The sequence below is a fragment of the Rissa tridactyla genome, chromosome 2 (genome assembly GCF_028500815.1).
Source record: "Rissa tridactyla isolate bRisTri1 chromosome 2, bRisTri1.patW.cur.20221130, whole genome shotgun sequence".
Classification (NCBI taxonomy): Eukaryota; Metazoa; Chordata; class Aves; order Charadriiformes; family Laridae; genus Rissa; species Rissa tridactyla.
The window spans coordinates 50,701,112-50,717,485 of NC_071467.1; the positions used below are offsets into that span (position 1 = coordinate 50,701,112).

The 16,374-nt window shown below is 40.1% G+C and overlaps 1 protein-coding gene across 13 annotated transcripts in view; it reads left to right on the top strand.

Moving 5' to 3' along the window:
- Positions 1–16,374, top strand: part of ZNF521 (zinc finger protein 521) — a 233,584-nt gene that overhangs the window by 15,448 nt on the left and 201,762 nt on the right. For 5 of the 13 annotated variants that reach the window (XR_008464677.1, XM_054189964.1, XM_054189963.1 and 2 more), the window contains 3 exons: positions 2,606–2,668; positions 3,713–3,772; positions 9,360–9,539. Coding sequence is in view for 9 of the 13 variants with exons in the window: in XM_054189964.1 (XP_054045939.1) it covers positions 2,606–2,668; positions 3,713–3,772; positions 9,360–9,539 (303 nt within the window). In the remaining 4 variants the exon portion in view is untranslated. The remainder of the gene's footprint in view (positions 1–2,605; positions 2,669–3,712; positions 3,773–9,359; positions 9,540–16,374) is intronic. The other 8 variants (XM_054189966.1, XM_054189969.1, XM_054189974.1 and 5 more) reach the window with 4 other exon arrangements.

Here is a 16,374-nt window from a genome sequence, read left to right on the forward strand (position 1 = left end):
TTATTACGGGAGGCAGAATTGGCATGCTGGAATTCTGTTTTCCCTTACTGAGATTTTTTATTTTATTTTATTTTTTTTAAATTGCTCTCAAGAAGTGTGGTGCCACAATGGTTGTGGTGATCTGGTCTTTTTTTGGTATTTTATTATTTGGGATTCCTGTTTGTTTTGTTTTTCAAAAGTTGCACTGAGAAAATATGTAGTAGGGACTTGATGGTCTGTTGTTTTAAGGAACAGATAAGTCAACTGAGAAATGTTTCTACACCTAACAAAATAGGTGACCTGTGCTCATAAACACGTGATTGTAGGGACAAGGAATGTTGTTGCTCTTGTGACAACATTGTTTCATATGTATCTGGAAGTGCTGTTCAGCAGTAACATCACTTATTCATAGTCTGGATTCAGAAGCTATCATCCTGGTTTCCTGAGGCCCCTCCTTTTACTAGTATTCTGCGATTTTGTTATCTAGAATTTATCTTATGTTATGCTAGGATGTGGTATATGCTGTAATGAAGATGACATCCCTATGTGCAATTATATAGTCTTAGAGTATCGGTAATTTTGACGTTTGAATTAATATATCCTACTGTTTTATCTGCATATCATCCTTGTGGCTTTTTTTAGTTATATTTCACGCTAGTGTAGAGAAATGGTTTTGGTTAGCAAAATTTAAAGCATCTCATTATCCCGGTTCTGTTTAAAGTTGCCTTGCTCTCCTGAAAGAAAACGGTATAGTTAATGTTTAAGGGAAGTTAACGTTGGCTGCATGTCACACTGCCTTTCATAGTCAGGTGAGCTTAACGTTGGTCTGAGAGCTGAAGTAGCACTGAAGTTTTCAGAATCTGGTTGTGGAAAGACATGAAGTGCTACCTGGGAGCTTATCTGATGCTACCAGCTGTAGCTTTCTTGATGCAACAAATACTCATGCTAGCTGGAGGAATGATCTAACTTAATGCAAAGGAAAACGAGATGCTATTTTGTAGTTGATTTGTGCTAATGCTAAGATTTCCCTAATTCTGTGCGTTTTGTGGGGTAGTTGTCTTATTCCTTTTACCATATTTCCCCCTAAATGCAGTTTTACTTTTCCTGACAAATACGTCAGCCTAGTTGAATATTATTAGCAAGTCTTTGTGCCGTGGCCTGTTGTGACCTACTTGGTTCTGTTATGACTGAGAATCCTTGAAGGGCTTGAACAACAGTTTAGAAAGATGCTAACCACAAAGTTACTTTCTCTGACGCTTGTTTCCTTCTTTTTTTTTTTTGTGTGTGTGTGTAATAAAGACATGGTGGTTTGCTTTCAACAAAGCAAACCTCAGCTCTCGCAGAATTTTCAGATCCCTAAATAGCAGGGAAATTTTAAAGGTTTGATTTCACAAGGCATATGCTGGCATGTTTTTACATTAAAAAATGACATACGTGAAAACAAGTTGTTTGTTTTGTTTTTTTCTATTTGGAGACCTACAAAGGTTTGGTGTGCCTCTTGGTCAGCAGTGCGAAGCTGAGCACGTTTTGGTGTGCAGTCACTTCTCACTAGCAGCGAGAGATTGTGGCACTGCAGCTGGTGTCACTAAACATTCCGTACAGAACAGCGGAAAAGATGAACTCTTGCATTTTGGTTGGCGGAGGTCCACTTCAAACAAGCAGATCTTGTTTACTTCTTAGCAGGTAGCTGCTTTAGTTTTCCCACTTCAGAATCCATTCTTGAAAAGTTCAGGTTTGGGTACCTCAATTCCATCTTGACCATTTAAAAATGGTAGAGATTTTTAGTTGCCTTTCTGGACCGAGTTGAGACTTATGTGTTGTGGTTGAGGATTTCATTGGTAGATAATAGATACATATACAACATCTAATAAGGCTGATCAGTAGGTATTGGTGACCAAGATGAGTTTCCTCTTGAGGGATGGAAAAGTGGACTCATCTTTCAGTTTTAGAGCTTGTTCTTGAGGTAGTTTTTTGGAAATAGATCAACAGCTGGTGGTGGGCATAAACAGGGTCAGGTTTCTGCTGACCTCTGCTGCTGCAGAGGTTTCATTGGGGGCTTTGAGGGGGTCATGAAAGGCATTGTCTCTCTCTTTTTTTTTTTCTTTTTAACTGTATACTAGCTGTATTCATTATTTTTCTTGCTGCATTAATAAGTCTTACCGATCTGTGCTGCCCTAGCAAAAAATCTTTCTATTTAGCTTAGTTTGCGTTTGACCACGTGTTCCCTGAAGCTCAGCTTTTCATGATCTTTTCCCATTGCTTTCTTTGTCTGACCAGTTTCCTTTAGCTGTGAGGACTGCTGGGGTGACTGCTTCAACATAACAAAGAAAATCATATAGTGTTATCACAGCTGAAGTACTGGTAACTTCATTGCTGCAGAATACAAGTTCAACCAAAACAGTCAGCTCATAAAATCGTATTTTGTGAAATAGTTGACTTACTCCAGGGCTGGGGAAACTTCATCAGATCTCTGTTGATGAGAAGAGTGTGCTTACTAGCCACGGCTCTGGGACAGAGATAGGGATTGTCCCAGAGATTGTACTTGACTCTTTCTAATATATGCACTGTTTTGCAAGTTTCTGGTGTCCTAAGAGTGTCCTTATGAAAACTGGTGTTTTTTTTCTAGAAACTCAGATTCTAGAAACAACCAGTTGTATGAAGCCTTGGGGTTGGCGGAGGAGGAAAAGAGGTACCTGTGCAGTGTGTATATGTATCTCTTCTTTTGAATATATGTCTAGATTTATATGTGACCCTAAGTGTTGCACTCTCTTGTCCCAAGAACCAGGACAAAAAACCCCAAATCTTTGGATTTTAATGCAGTTGCATGATTATTTTTGAGGTCTGAATTCTTGGGAGTGGAAATGCTGTAAAAGTGCAGTCTTTCCCCTTTCAGCTTTTTCCCCTGTGGACGGAGATTGAATTCTTTTCTCTCCGCTGTTCTCTGACTCAAAGAACTCGGTCTTTGGGAGAATAAAAAGGAGATGGTTCTGCCTTTTAGCTCTTCCCTTACTTTTACTTTGGGAGAGTCAATCTTACTTAGGCATCATATCAGAGCATATGAGAACAGCTTTCTCTAATTTTTCAAAGTAGCAGCAGAATGGCTCTTGTTAGGTTCACTCTCGCCCAACAAGTTTTGAATAGTGAATCTGACAAGAATTGTATTGTTTTTAGTTCTACTGCTCTGGAAAGCTGTGAGCCAAGGGAAAGATGCTGGCATGGTGTATACAGTAAAACAGCATGGGGTTAGTTCTCCTTTGCAAGGCTGTCTGCACTGCTGAGATGTTTGCTACTGACTATAGGATTATTATTATTTTTTTAAAGCTTATGTATGAATTAGCACACACACACCTCTCCCGTCTGCCAGGAGAAGGCTTTTTCTTATCTGTGTGGAGCGAGTAGAATCCTAAAGCTCAGAATTATTCTTTCATTTAGTTCCATAATCAAATACAGTGTATTGATGACAAATATCCCAGAGGAAATTTGATTTGTTTTTTAAGCCATGAAACTGATTTGGTCACTCTGTTCTCAGATTTGTAGCTTCCATACAGCAACATATTCTGTTTTGGTCTGGTCTACGCTTTCGCACTTTGCAGTGCAGCTTTTCTTGCCCGTGTTGTACAAGCATTACTGGCCTTCAGAACTGAAGCTGGTGTAAAGATGCTTGAAACACTTCAGCTACCTACCTAACATCTTTTTTTGTTTTGTTTTTGTTTTGTTTACCTTTTTCTGACAGTAGAAGAAAATGAAACAGAGGACCAGCAGGCAGGTGTGGGACACACAGCCGCACAGACTGGTAATGCTGAATTCCTTCATTAGTGCTTGCTTACCGTTTGACAACAGTGTGAGGGATTTTTGTATCGGGGTGTTTTTGCACAGCCTGCACTCTTCCTTCTGCATTTCAGCTTAGAATGCATTCTTGGGACTTGCAACGGAAAATAACATTCCTCTTCCCTCACCTCTCAGTTCCTGAGAATTAGAAATTCTGCCTTTTGTAGGTCAGCCAGCTGAAAGTGAGATACTTCTAAAGTGCCGCATGCTTTTATTTTCTTTTTCTTTTTTTTTTTTGTTAACAATAATCCTTATGTCCCCCACGGAAAACCCCACCCAATGCCATTTCAGATGAATATTCATTCCACTTAAACTATTTTTATATTTATAAAATATGGGGATAAGGGTAATTTCTTTTAGGATTGTTTGTATAATTTCTTACCAGTTAGGGATTAATTTAAGGCTCCTTAATTTTAAGTCAGTGAGATTGGGTAGACAAAGCTGTTGTTTGAGTCAGGATCACAGGGATATGTATTGTTAATAATCATGAAGAAATAATTGTTAGTTTCTAATAACAACAAGGGCTCTTTTATTCTCTAATAAGGTTTTGAGAATGCAAAAAATACTTCACTTCTGTCTTTGGTACTGATTCCAGAGAATTTTATCTGAAGAGCAGGACTGACTCATCTGAATAGTCTCATTCATTCAGCTGAGGTCACCTTTTGGAGTAAGGGCTGACTCCTTAAGGATATTCCTAGAAGGCTCTCTGAATACGTGTAGGTAATTTGTTTGAGAACAGTTGGAGTTGTTCCTCTTCTGAAGGTGAAGAATGCACTTAAATTTTCTTCAGCTAGAACACTTTATATTTCTCTTGTGTGTGTGTCCTGTGGGTTTGTGTTTGGTGCGTTTTATAGGTTCTAGTGGCTCTGCACGTAAACTATATTGTTTGAAAAGAGGAAATAAAAGTGAGAGCATTCTCTGCTTTTTTAATGGGAAGTTCCTCAAACTCTTCTGAATGTACTTTTGTCTCCATTTAGCTATCTGCAAACTTGTACTGCTGTAAACATGAAGTTGAAAAATAGAGGACTGCAAAACTGGAGATCAGTATGACAAGGAATGGTTGCTTTTCTGCATTTTTTCTTAAAATAATTCTCAATGGTTAAGTTGTCTTACTAGTTATTTATTTCCTATCATGTCCTGTGTTGTTCTCTGTTTGTTTCTAGGCAAGATTTAACATTGTGTTTTTCTTTATAGCAAGAACGCAGTGTCGATATTAAAAACAAAAAACCTTCTGATAGAGCAAGCAGTACAGAAGGCCCACACTGTGTACACACTGCCAGAAGTTTTTATAGTAATACTTTGTATCTAAGCTCTGGCTCTAACCATTAAATGTGCTTTTTATAGAGTACCAAGTTATAAATGTAGTGCAGCTACGGCATATTAATCTTACTGCAGAGATTTAATGAGGCAGTTGTTTTGCGATGGACACTATTGGGAGCAGAGAGCGACAGAGTTTTACTTTACCACTGAGCTGAAGAAATATTCCTTGCCTGGTAATAATTATAACCACATGATCTAAGTTTTCCTTTCTTTTGCCAGCACTTTTCCATGCAGAAGTAGCTTGGAAGGAGGTCTACTGCAAGGCAGTGAAATGGGTTGGAAAGGAGGCTGTTTTCTTGGTAGTTTGATGTTTTAGTTGTGATTAGCTATGGATCCTTGTAGCATAGGCAGAAATATGTAAGATGAGTTTCAAGAATACAGATAGTCTTTGCCAGTCCACTGAGATGGCTTTTAGATATTCATTACTTTTCCTTGACTTTTATATGGGTTATAAAAAGTAAATGTGGTGAAACCTCATTTTTACATGGGCAGAATAGAATTTCTGCTGGTTGGCCTTAAACCGCTCCCATACTTGAAATTAATTGAAGTCCATGGCTTTATTGCCTCCAACACTTTTAAGCCAATGCAATTTTTCATTTTCCCCAAAGTTGCAGTTTTATTAGACCAAGCTACAGCAATAACATCCCTTATGAGGAGGAGGAAGAAGGGAAGGGGAGAACCACCTGCCAGGGAACATAGTAATGAGAAAATCATGCTTCTTTTAATTTCCATTTATAAATAACGTTAACATAATCAGTAACAGAAGACAACTGTTCTTTCTCTTATTTTTTTTTTTTTAAGTGTCTTAATAAGCTGAGTTTATTTCTGTTCCAAAAAAAGTAACCCTCCTTTCCATACTAGATAATTTTCAATGATATCTGCAGATGGAGCTGATGTGTGTATTGTTGCCAATGTGTATCGAAAAATTTCAGTTGATGTATGGCAGCCTCTGAAATAGGGCAGGGAAGCCTCTGGAAATGACAGTGGCATTTGCAGATGTTGGGAGAGGTAATCTTGCTATGAAGACAGTCTTTGTTGAGGGAATTGTGGCTGTGACTGTTGCAGATATTAAGGAGAAAGAAATGTGGGAGCTGGATGACATTTGCCCTGAAGTCTGTATGCGAGCATGAGCTTTGAACAGGAGGTTAAGGAGAAAATATAGATGAATGCATATTGCATATATAAAATACATTTTGTTCTCGTCTTTCAAAAGAGCAGCTCAAATGAGGCAGCTTATCCTCAGTTTAAGTAACTACTTAAGGCTAGACCAGCCCTTGATGGAAGATATTCATTGTTATAACAGAAAAGCTATCTATTCACAAAGCATCCAAATGATATTTTCTCTCTTTAAATATCTGTTTATTTTGGTGGTGACATCTCTTTACAGAAGTGGATGACAGTGGAAATACATTCATTGAGAGGGGCTGAGACTGCCAGAACTCATTTCACAAAGCTGTCGTAGGCTAAACTCGAACCTAGGTCCCAGAGGGTCCCACTTAAGTGTTGACCTAAAAACAAATGTGCCAGTTGGCTAGAGCATGTATTCTAAAGTTGCAGCAGAAGGGAATAAGCTTGACTGACTTCTGTCCCTGTAGAGTTTATATCTGCAAATGCAGAAGGAGAAGCAAAACATTTATTAGTCTTAAAATGATTCTAATTTTAATAACCAGTCTCTAAGTAGGAAGCTTTAAATTGAGCGATTTTTTTAGGCTTTTGTGCACTAAGGGGTGCATGTGTGCCTACGTGTGTGCGTATTGCTGAATTCCTGTAAAGTGCAAGTGTTTCTGAATAATAAGTCCTGAGAATTCCCTCCCCTCCCTTTTCTTTCCTTCAGCATTGCACTTAAAGCAGAGTCAGACACTACCCTTATTTTAAAACAAACAGGTCTGTAAACTTTATGTGCAGCATTTAAATACTCATGTTAAAATTCAAACCCAGTGCCCACATTTCCCTGAGTGCTGTCAGTTTTATGAGATGAAACTGGGAGCTTGAGCTGAACAACTAATAGTATGCGATGTGCACATGCTGCCTTCCAACAAGTGTTTAATGATGTTGGGGTCAGTTTGCAACCGTTAAGACAATTACTTCTTTTTCTGAACTGCTTATAACCTGGTGATCTCCTAACTGCTTTTATTAATCTTGCAAAATATCTTGGAAAATGAAGTGGCAATGGAAGTTACGAGATTCAGAGCTTTCAACAATGGCTAAAATGCCGTAAAGTCCTTTTATTTCATTAGCATCCCTTTTTGGTGGGTAAATTTGCAGACTACTCCTCTATTTGGAAGTGGCTGCCCAAGTGGAAATTTTCACTCTCGTAAGAACCTTGTGGTTGTGATTTGTCATATAAGGATTGCATTCAGTGTATAGGCAGGACTTTTGCACAGCAGATATATTTTTGCCTTCAGAATGTGTTTTTTATTTTAAAAATTAATCTGTTTTCCCTCTGTAATAGAGTTCCCTTAAAAATAAATTCTGCCCTTTACCCCTGTCAAAGAAATTCCTTGGTTTTGATCACGAGCTACATAGCATGAGGAAGGCTTCCTGACATGGGTCATTTCCAGTTTCTGCTTGTGGGTCCGCCTGCGTTTGAACAGCTGAGGGGCAGGGTGCAGCAGCGTGGACCAAAGGATGTAGAAGGATGATGAGAGCCCCGACCTTCGTTGTGGGCAGCAAGAACGCCTGCACTTTGTGCACAGTGACAAATACAGGGATGGCCATGCCCACATCACTGTAGGGTGCTGAGAGAGGATTTGAGAGTGGTTTAAAGTGGAATCACCCTCCTTCTCCTCCTCACCGCTTTCCCATTCTAACATGAATTTAGTGTTAGCACGTTTTAGTTTCTCTCCTTTCAAGTAGTTGTGCAAGATCCTAATCAATTGCAACGCTAAATGAAGTGGGTTCACAGATACCACCTCTGTGTTGCTGTGGTCAAGAAGCCCACTCCTGGTTAGTCACCCGCTTGGCTAAAGAGCATAACATCTTAAAATGCACTTGCACAATCTCCTGTTATTGTATGAGTTTGTCCTTGTTTTCTAAAATGACTTATTTCAGTCTCAGCTCTCTCAAATATCTAAAAGGAAAGATGAGGTGGCCAAAGCAGAAAAGGGAAAAGTGGTGAAACGCTTGCATTCCTTTTGCTGGAATGTACACAACCATTTTTCTTCTGCGTTTCACTTGTTGTACTGTGGTTCCCAAGGAAAAACAAAGTTAAGTGCCAGCTTGCTTTATTAGGGAAGACAGATTGTTTTATTTCTGTCGTTTGAAGGAAGCTTTTAGTAAAGTGGGCAAAAAGTCAGGAATCGTTAAAGCTACTCTGCTTCTCCTCAGAGGAGGAAAAGTTCGAGACTTTGCATTATCTCACTCTGCGCTGGTCATCTGCAGAACCGAGATGGTGCAACGAGCTGTGTGGCTTCTCTGCGCACAGGGGATGGCGGTGAGACCTCACATTTCTTCCACTTTGGAAGCTTCAGCTGGGCTCAGGACTGTTGCTCTGAGGCTAGAGCTGTCCCGCTATCCCCAAAATGCTCGTTAACGTGTCAAACAGACAAAGCTCTCCTTGTACGCTATTTAGGTTTTACAATAGTTAGGTTCTAGTTTTCCATGATCTGGCAAATACAGAAACTTTAGTGGGTTTGTCTTAAGTCATACACAAGTTCAAAGCATTTGCAGCATTTTGACCCAGGGTATAATCTTTCCAGGGCTGTGTCTTTGTCAGACAGTGAGGTGATGGAGTATTGGAGTGGATTGTAAAATCAAGATTAATTTCATGTTTATGTAAATCGAATTTGTTAGTCTCTTAATTCTGGTAATTTCCTGTGAAACGCTGTAGTTAACAGTGAAAAGAAGTTCCTGCAAGCTCATTGATTTGATTTTTTTTTTTCATTGAAAACTAATTGCATAGGTGGTTTGTCCTTTCTTACAATGATCAAAGCAGCTTCAATAGCTGTGATAAAATTGACAAACCTAACGTTGAAGCATGGAAGAATTGCTTGAGTGAGAAATGGAGCTGCATTTGTGGGAGTAGAAGGGAAATTCTCCTTTCATCGAGATTAGAAAAAAAATTAAGGAAAAAGCCCCCTTTGCTTATTTAGCAATAAAATCTACGGTGTGCTGCAGGCTCATGCCAAATATGTTTCTTCTCATCGTTACCACAAGAACCTATCTTTATTTTTTTTTCTTTTTAAAGATTCTCTTCTTAGATGCCTGACATCACGGTCTTGATTTTCTTTCAGACCCTAACTGTAAACTAGAAGACAAGGCAGAAGATGGAGAAGTGCTAGACTGTAAGAAAAGGCTGGATGAAGGGGAGGAGTTAGAAGAAGAAGCTGTGCACAGCTGTGAAAGCTGCCTCCAGGTGTTTGAGTCACTGAGTGATATCACAGAACACAAGATTAATCAATGTCAACTGACAGGTAAACAATACTTATCACTTTGTGGCTTCGTGCACTGTTCTATTTCTAATTCCCATCCTCTGCTTCTGATCTCCCTCCCCCTTTCTCAGTTATTTTACTCCTGCACTTGAATGCTTGGGTGAGACCTTTATAAACAGATTTTGGGACAGCATTATGCTGTAAATACAACACTATAAATTTCCTTCATAGTGAAGGATATATGGATAATTACTGCATTGTCACTGTATTTAAAGCGTTCATTAGCTGTCTTTGCCTGGCTGCTGCGCGTATTTTCTGGATTCATACTATACAGCTGTACTTTGCTTATCCATGTGTTTTCCTAAGTAACTTGTGAACGCAGAAGGTATTTGTAAGTGGGGTTTAAGTGCAGCCACATAACGAATGAATTTTCACAATGGCATGTTGCAGATCTGGTCTGGATGTTGCGTTAGTCTAATCTGTTAACTACAAATGGCGGTACAGTAATCAGTAACTGAAAGTTGAGAGGAATGAAGCAAATTGGTAAAGGGGAAAATAAAATCTCAACTTTATTCAAGTGCTGACTGTGTGCTGATCAGATCAGACACTACCGAGCAGAGCTGGGTGAATGGACTTGTAGCCAACCCAGGTTCCTCTTTGAAATGATTGTAGACAGCCCCCTCACCTAGGAAACCACATGAAATCTGCTGAAGTAGTTTTGCCCTTTAGTTTTAGTAGGTCTTTTGATGTTGTGCATTGTAGGTCCAAATAGACTCAGTATCAACAAAGGCGTTTTTATTTTTTATTAGATACTACTTTAGTTTTGGCCTCTACAGTGTACAATGTATTTATTGTGCAGTGCAGTTATGTTAAGAACCTGTCTTTATTATGACTTTGTAAACAAGGAAAGCCATCCTTCCCATTTGGGAATGCTTTTAGAAGGTGTTCGTGTGCTCATGTTTGGAGAGCTTTCTGAGTTATTTTTGGTTCCAGTACATCCATAGGCGAAGTCCTGGCAGGATGACATAAAAGTCAAGTAGCAGTACTGCTCTTGAGGACGAAGCGTGAAAAGAAGGTGAGCAGAAGAGAAGTAAGTGGGCAGGAGCACAAAGAAAGTTGAGGAAGTAATGTGAATTTGTCAAATGGTTTTAAACCCAGCTTCGAATTACAGAGATAAAATCTGCTGCAGCAAGAAAGATTTACTTTTATTAGTATATCACTTTGCCTTTTCTTGCCTGGAAAATGTTTTTGTAACTTCAGATAGAGTCACTTCTGCTGTTCCCTAATCACTTCTACAAACTTTGAGAATCTGTCTGTATTGCTCGTGGTTTCTGGCAGTATGGCTATTCTCTCTTGACTTCAAAAAACTTAATGTTTTTCTTTTCTTTTCTTCATACCTCTCTTCTTTCTTTTGCTGTTTCTGTGTTGAAAAATTAGTGGCTTTTGCTTGCCTCTTCCTTCCCTCTCCCAGAAAGCCCTGATCATCTGGATCTCCCCTTTACTGCCTCAGGTCCCATTTATTCATCCCTGTTTTTCACCTTGATCTGATATGGCAGTTTCTGCTTTCTGGTGTAGTTAGTTGCTGCCCCCGCTTCCGACTTCTACCAAGTGGTTTCTCTGCTTCGGAGCTGCAAGCAGAATGCACTGAACAGTGCTTGCACAGTTGGGTTGAGAAACTGAAGAAAAGCAGGTTGGGGGGAGCAGTAAGTAGGAAGATGCTCAGAGCACTGCTCCTGAACACAGCAGTTCTTGCTGAGAGTTGTGTTGCTAAATGAGAGTGAAAACAAGTATGCTGGATTAATCAATTTGGAGTGCATGTGTAAGGGCAGGAATATATGTATGATGTCAGAGGATGGGGGAATGAAAATGAACCCTGAAGGAAATTGTTTAAGTCCCTAAGAATACCTTTGCCTCTGTTTCAAGGAAACTTGTGATAGTGTAATGGGTAGAGATGAGACTGTTTGAAAGCTAATGAAGTGAATAAAAACCTAAACCACACATCCTGAACTACCAAGTTGACAAAAAGCCAACTGTCATCTGTTTCTAAATATAAATGACCAAAATACACCCTTAAGTTGAGAGAGGGGCCTGGACGAAGTGGCCAGAGTTGAGGATTTCTTCTTTCTCCAGCAAAAAAATATTAAACAGGTGGTTAATGAGGTGAATTCCATGCAGGGTCCTAAGCTGCATGTTGGCCTAACGCTAAGGATACAACATTTATGAAAACCTCATCATTTTAGGTTATTTTTAGTTAGTCAGAGACAGACAGTTGACACACAAGAAGCTTATCTTTCTCTTCTGAAGCACAATATATATTTGACAAAAATAAAGCTTGCTTTTAGCATTTTAGGCAAGCTCCCTGAACTCTTGCCTTTCTCGTAGATTTCCACCTTTGGGTGCCATGCTCAGGTTCAAAGTTTTAAAGAGTATTACCAGGGAGCGGTGATTGCACCTCCATTTCTCATCACAGTCTTCTGACACAATAGGGTGTTCATAATTATGAAGACAGGCTGAGAGAGTTGGGATTGTTCAGTCTGGAGAGAGAAAGCTCCGGGGAGACGTTATAGCAGCCTTCCAGTACGTGAAGCGGGCCTACAAGGAAGCTGGAGGGGGACTTTTTACAAGGGCATGTAGTGATAGGAGGAGGGGTGATGGCTTCAAACTGAAAGAGGGTAGATTTAGATTGGATATAAGGAAGAAATTTTTCACTATGAAGGTCATGAGGCACTGGAACAGGTTGCCCAGAGAAGCTGTGGATGCCCCATCCCTAGAAGTTTCCAAGGCCAAGCCAGACAACCTGGTCTAGTGGGAGATGTCCCTGCCCATGGCAGGGGGGTTGAAACTAGATGATCTTTGAGGTCCTTTCCAACCTGAACCATTCTGTGATTCTATGTTAATTGCTCTGGTTGTCTCCTTTTCAAGGAGTCCCAATGAAACTAGTAAACACCCTAAGTTATTTGTCTATCACTAAGTTTTTAATGAAAGGCAAGAGGTTTACCAAAATTGAATTTCTTGTACTATATTCTGTTGTTTGGGTAACTGTGTTCTCTCTGGAGGAGGGCAGAGTGTATCATCTATCCTGATGTATGATTTTTCCAATCTGGGACTCAGGTACTGAAGAGTTACCTAGGTTGTTCTTTATGTAAAAACGCCAGGGCTGTCAGCCTCTGAAGTTTACATTTGAGTTCTGAAGCCCTCCAAACCCTGATTTTTCAGATGGCTGGGCCAGCTGCAGCTTGTCTGGATTTTACTGAGCTTTGGAAGTGCTCTGTGAGATGCACAGGGAGCTTCACTACAAGAATTTATGAACTGTGCATGTTGACCCAGTTGTAGGGTCATTTTCCGTACAGTTTTATGGAGTAAAATCAACAATTATGTTGATGGGACAAACAGGATGGCAAAACAATGGCTTAAGACAAGCCTTTAGTAAAACCCTGAGTGTGAAACATGAGAATTGAGTGTTACAGTGTCTTGAGTGCCCCTAATTCTGCCAACCTTTTAACATGCTTAAGTATGGGAGTTGCCACTGTAGGTTCTCAGATTGATACTGAGGCTTCTAGTTTTTGCATTTGAAAATGTTAGATGTGTTCTTCTGAAGCTTTGACGCTTCAGTGGAAGGAGTAAAATTCTTTATTGAATCTTCGTTTTGCACTCTTAACCAAAGACAGGAATGGGGAGAAGGGAGCTGGTTTATTAAACAGTGGTCCCTGTCTCTCAAAGTGTCAGTCACCCCCACCTATTCAGAGGATAGTGGAAGATGAGAGTTACTTACAACTCTGTGAGATTTAGCTCTCAGGATCTTGAATTGCTGTTCTCTTGCAGATTTTTTCAAAGGAAAAGAAAGAAGTTCTCCCCAACTGGTTCCTTCCTGTAATCTGTTGTTTGAATTGAACTCGTGTTCTTTTTCTAGAGGAGGGCATAGCTGCTCTTTTATCCTAATGTCTGTGCTATTGATCTTTTCAATTTGGGTCTGATCCAATACCCATTGAAGTCAATGAAAAGATTCCCATTGACTTCAGTGGGGGATGGAACAGGCCCTGCATGAGCTATTTAGTAATATTTTTTGCTATCATCTGAAATTCTTGTACTGAAGCTTTCTCTGAAAAGGTGATGTTTTATTTATGTTAATTGCTGACAATTCCTGTGATGTTTGTGGAATACAGATAGTGGATAAACGGGGGAAAAAGTTCAAAAAAATTCTTTGCAATAGTTGTAACCATGGGCAGATAAGATGCTGAACTATATTAATTTAGTCATTAGAAAAGATTGGCAATAAAAATATGGATTTAATAGTGTTTCTTTCTGGTGTTAACACTTTTCTCACTGTATCCTTCCTGCAGCATTTCCATTTAATAACTCATGAGCCACTTGCACATTGTCATCCTCTAAGTTGTGTATATAAGTAAAGGATCCAATTAGCATGGCTATGAACCTGATGTCTTTCTAGTATATGTCAGTTTGGATCTCACTGTAGGAACATACATGCAGGATCAAATGTGGTGCATTACTGATAAACCCTCAACTGCACCTTCTCTTCTTCTTCTGCCAACAGGAAAAGAAACTTAACCTTTTGCAGTTCTGCCATATATACTGTTGGTGGGGCACAATTTGTCAGACACTTCCCCTAATCTTCTCCTGCTTGATGTAGAATCTCTTCTCCCTGAACAGTGCTTTGTGCTGTTTATTTCACCTTTCAGTCCTCAGGGATTATACCCTATGAAGTCGCTCCTGTATATATGAGAACTGCCTCTCTGTGTTCAGAGGTGTTCAGCTCAAGCTTGGTTCTCTTGAAGATCCCGTAGGTCGCTTTGGCATTAGAAGTCTCAGTCATAATCAGAGTAATACTAGAAGAAGGAGCATCTTGTGGTGCTGCCTTGCTTGCAGTCAAACCTGCAGTGAACGTGCCAGTCTAGTTGGCCGAGTTGTTGAATAACTCAACAGCAGCAGATGTGCTGCTACACAAGACTGCCATCCTCCACCTGAATGTCAGGAGACCTAGTGCATGTTACATGACTTCTCTACTAGCCCCATTGGCATCACAGGCTGTAAGTCTTGCCTGAAAGCAGGCTAATGAATGATATGCAGGTCACAGCTTCAAGGCTAAGGGTGTTCTGAGGTAAGAGACATGAAGTATTTCTCCATTGGGGATATTTATTTTACCTGTAGGTGGTTAGCTAGACTTAATTTTATACTTTGTGCTCTAGCTTAGTGCTAGAGCTTTGACAGGTTGAGTATATATGTCAGGTAGAGCTAAGAGCCATTTGTGTTATCCCCTAAGTTGTTTCTGATGTTGAAAAGGTTACTGGCTATAGCTGTGTGTCCCCTGCCAATGAGGAGGTGCAGTCCTGCACTCTAGTCCTGCTCAGAGATTCCTCTCGCATGCCATCTGAAAAGAATTCCAACAGAATGTATTGGGGACCAGTTGTTCTGAGTGCTCTCTCCATCAGCACTGGAGTATCACTAGGCTGGGAACTGCTACTTAAGTCAATATTTTTGTGTTTCCAGTTATGACCAAAATTAATTTTCATGGATATCATCCTTCTGTGTGGTTGAGAAGCACCTTCTTGCATGTCTAGAAATAAAAGGTTGTGCTACCTAACAGCTTCACAGACAGCATGCACCACGAGTGATCATGGACTTACCAAATGGGAGGTAACAAGAGATTCCACTGTAATGGTTTCCTTCTCTTGCCTCTTTTCTCTTCTTCCTAGTGCCCAGGAATCTTTCTGAATGAGTTGGTAATGCCAGAACCATCTCCTTCACTAGAAGACTTGAGAACTTTCCAGGGGATTTTGTCCTAAAGGATGTATGCTGTGCACAGTGAGACAACAAGATAAATTTTGTGAGCACTTGGCATTGTCATGCTTTGATATCCTAGCTAGAATTGCTCTTCCTGCTAGCAAAAGAATCCTAGAACTGGCCAAATACATTGCAGATCTTGCCATTGTTTTTCCAGTTTCCAATATCTATGTGGAGGAAAGATACACAGTAAGGGTCCTTCGTCATTTATGCAGTACAGAGAAAAATCTGAGCTTGATAAAAGTGCTTCTGAGGACAAGGACCCTAAGAAGTTAAAACTATGATGCACCAAAAGCATATTCATCTGCCTCATTGCAGTTAGTGGCACACTGCCAAGCACTGTTTGCCAAGTACAGTTACTTCACTTGAGAGAGTCACCCTGTTTCTCTTGAGAATTCCTGCACCAAGGACTGCATATGGATTTTACATTAAACAGTTATTGAATGAAAGACAAACAGTGCTTGGACTGGGGACTTGAGCTTAGGCCTCTCTTTTTCCTTAGAGGGCTTCCCAGTTGCTGTATCACAGAGACATGCTTCTACTTTTCCATTTGCTTTGGACCACAGACTTCTGACTGCTTTTCCACAAAATGACGTTGTGTTTGACTGAGACAGTGGAAAGCAGACCCTCTCCTCCACTTTGCTGAACTGGCCAACACATATGGTAGTTCAATGCGCTTCTTCGAGTTTGCAAGTTGTGGACTCACATCCTTTCAGAATTACTGGTCAAGGACCCATATCAGCAACTCCAGATCCTTATTTCCTTTCCCTAAAAGGGGGAATAGGGTGGTAGCTACAGCCTCTGTTTCCAAAGGTCATAATTTTGAATTCAGAGAGCAGTGCAGAGCCTGCCAGTGGACTTGGATGGAAGATTTATATGCATTAGAGAATGGCCAAGGCTTGCTAAAATCGTAGCACTTTGGAGAATCTGCCATGCAGAACTTCATATGCAGAACTGCGTGCTCCTAGGGAGGATAGATGAAGGTCTTGATAATTGCATCAAAATTCTGTATAAATACTTCTGTAGGTAGCTTGGTACTGCTCAGATGTGGAGGGAACTTGTATACACTGGAGCTGAA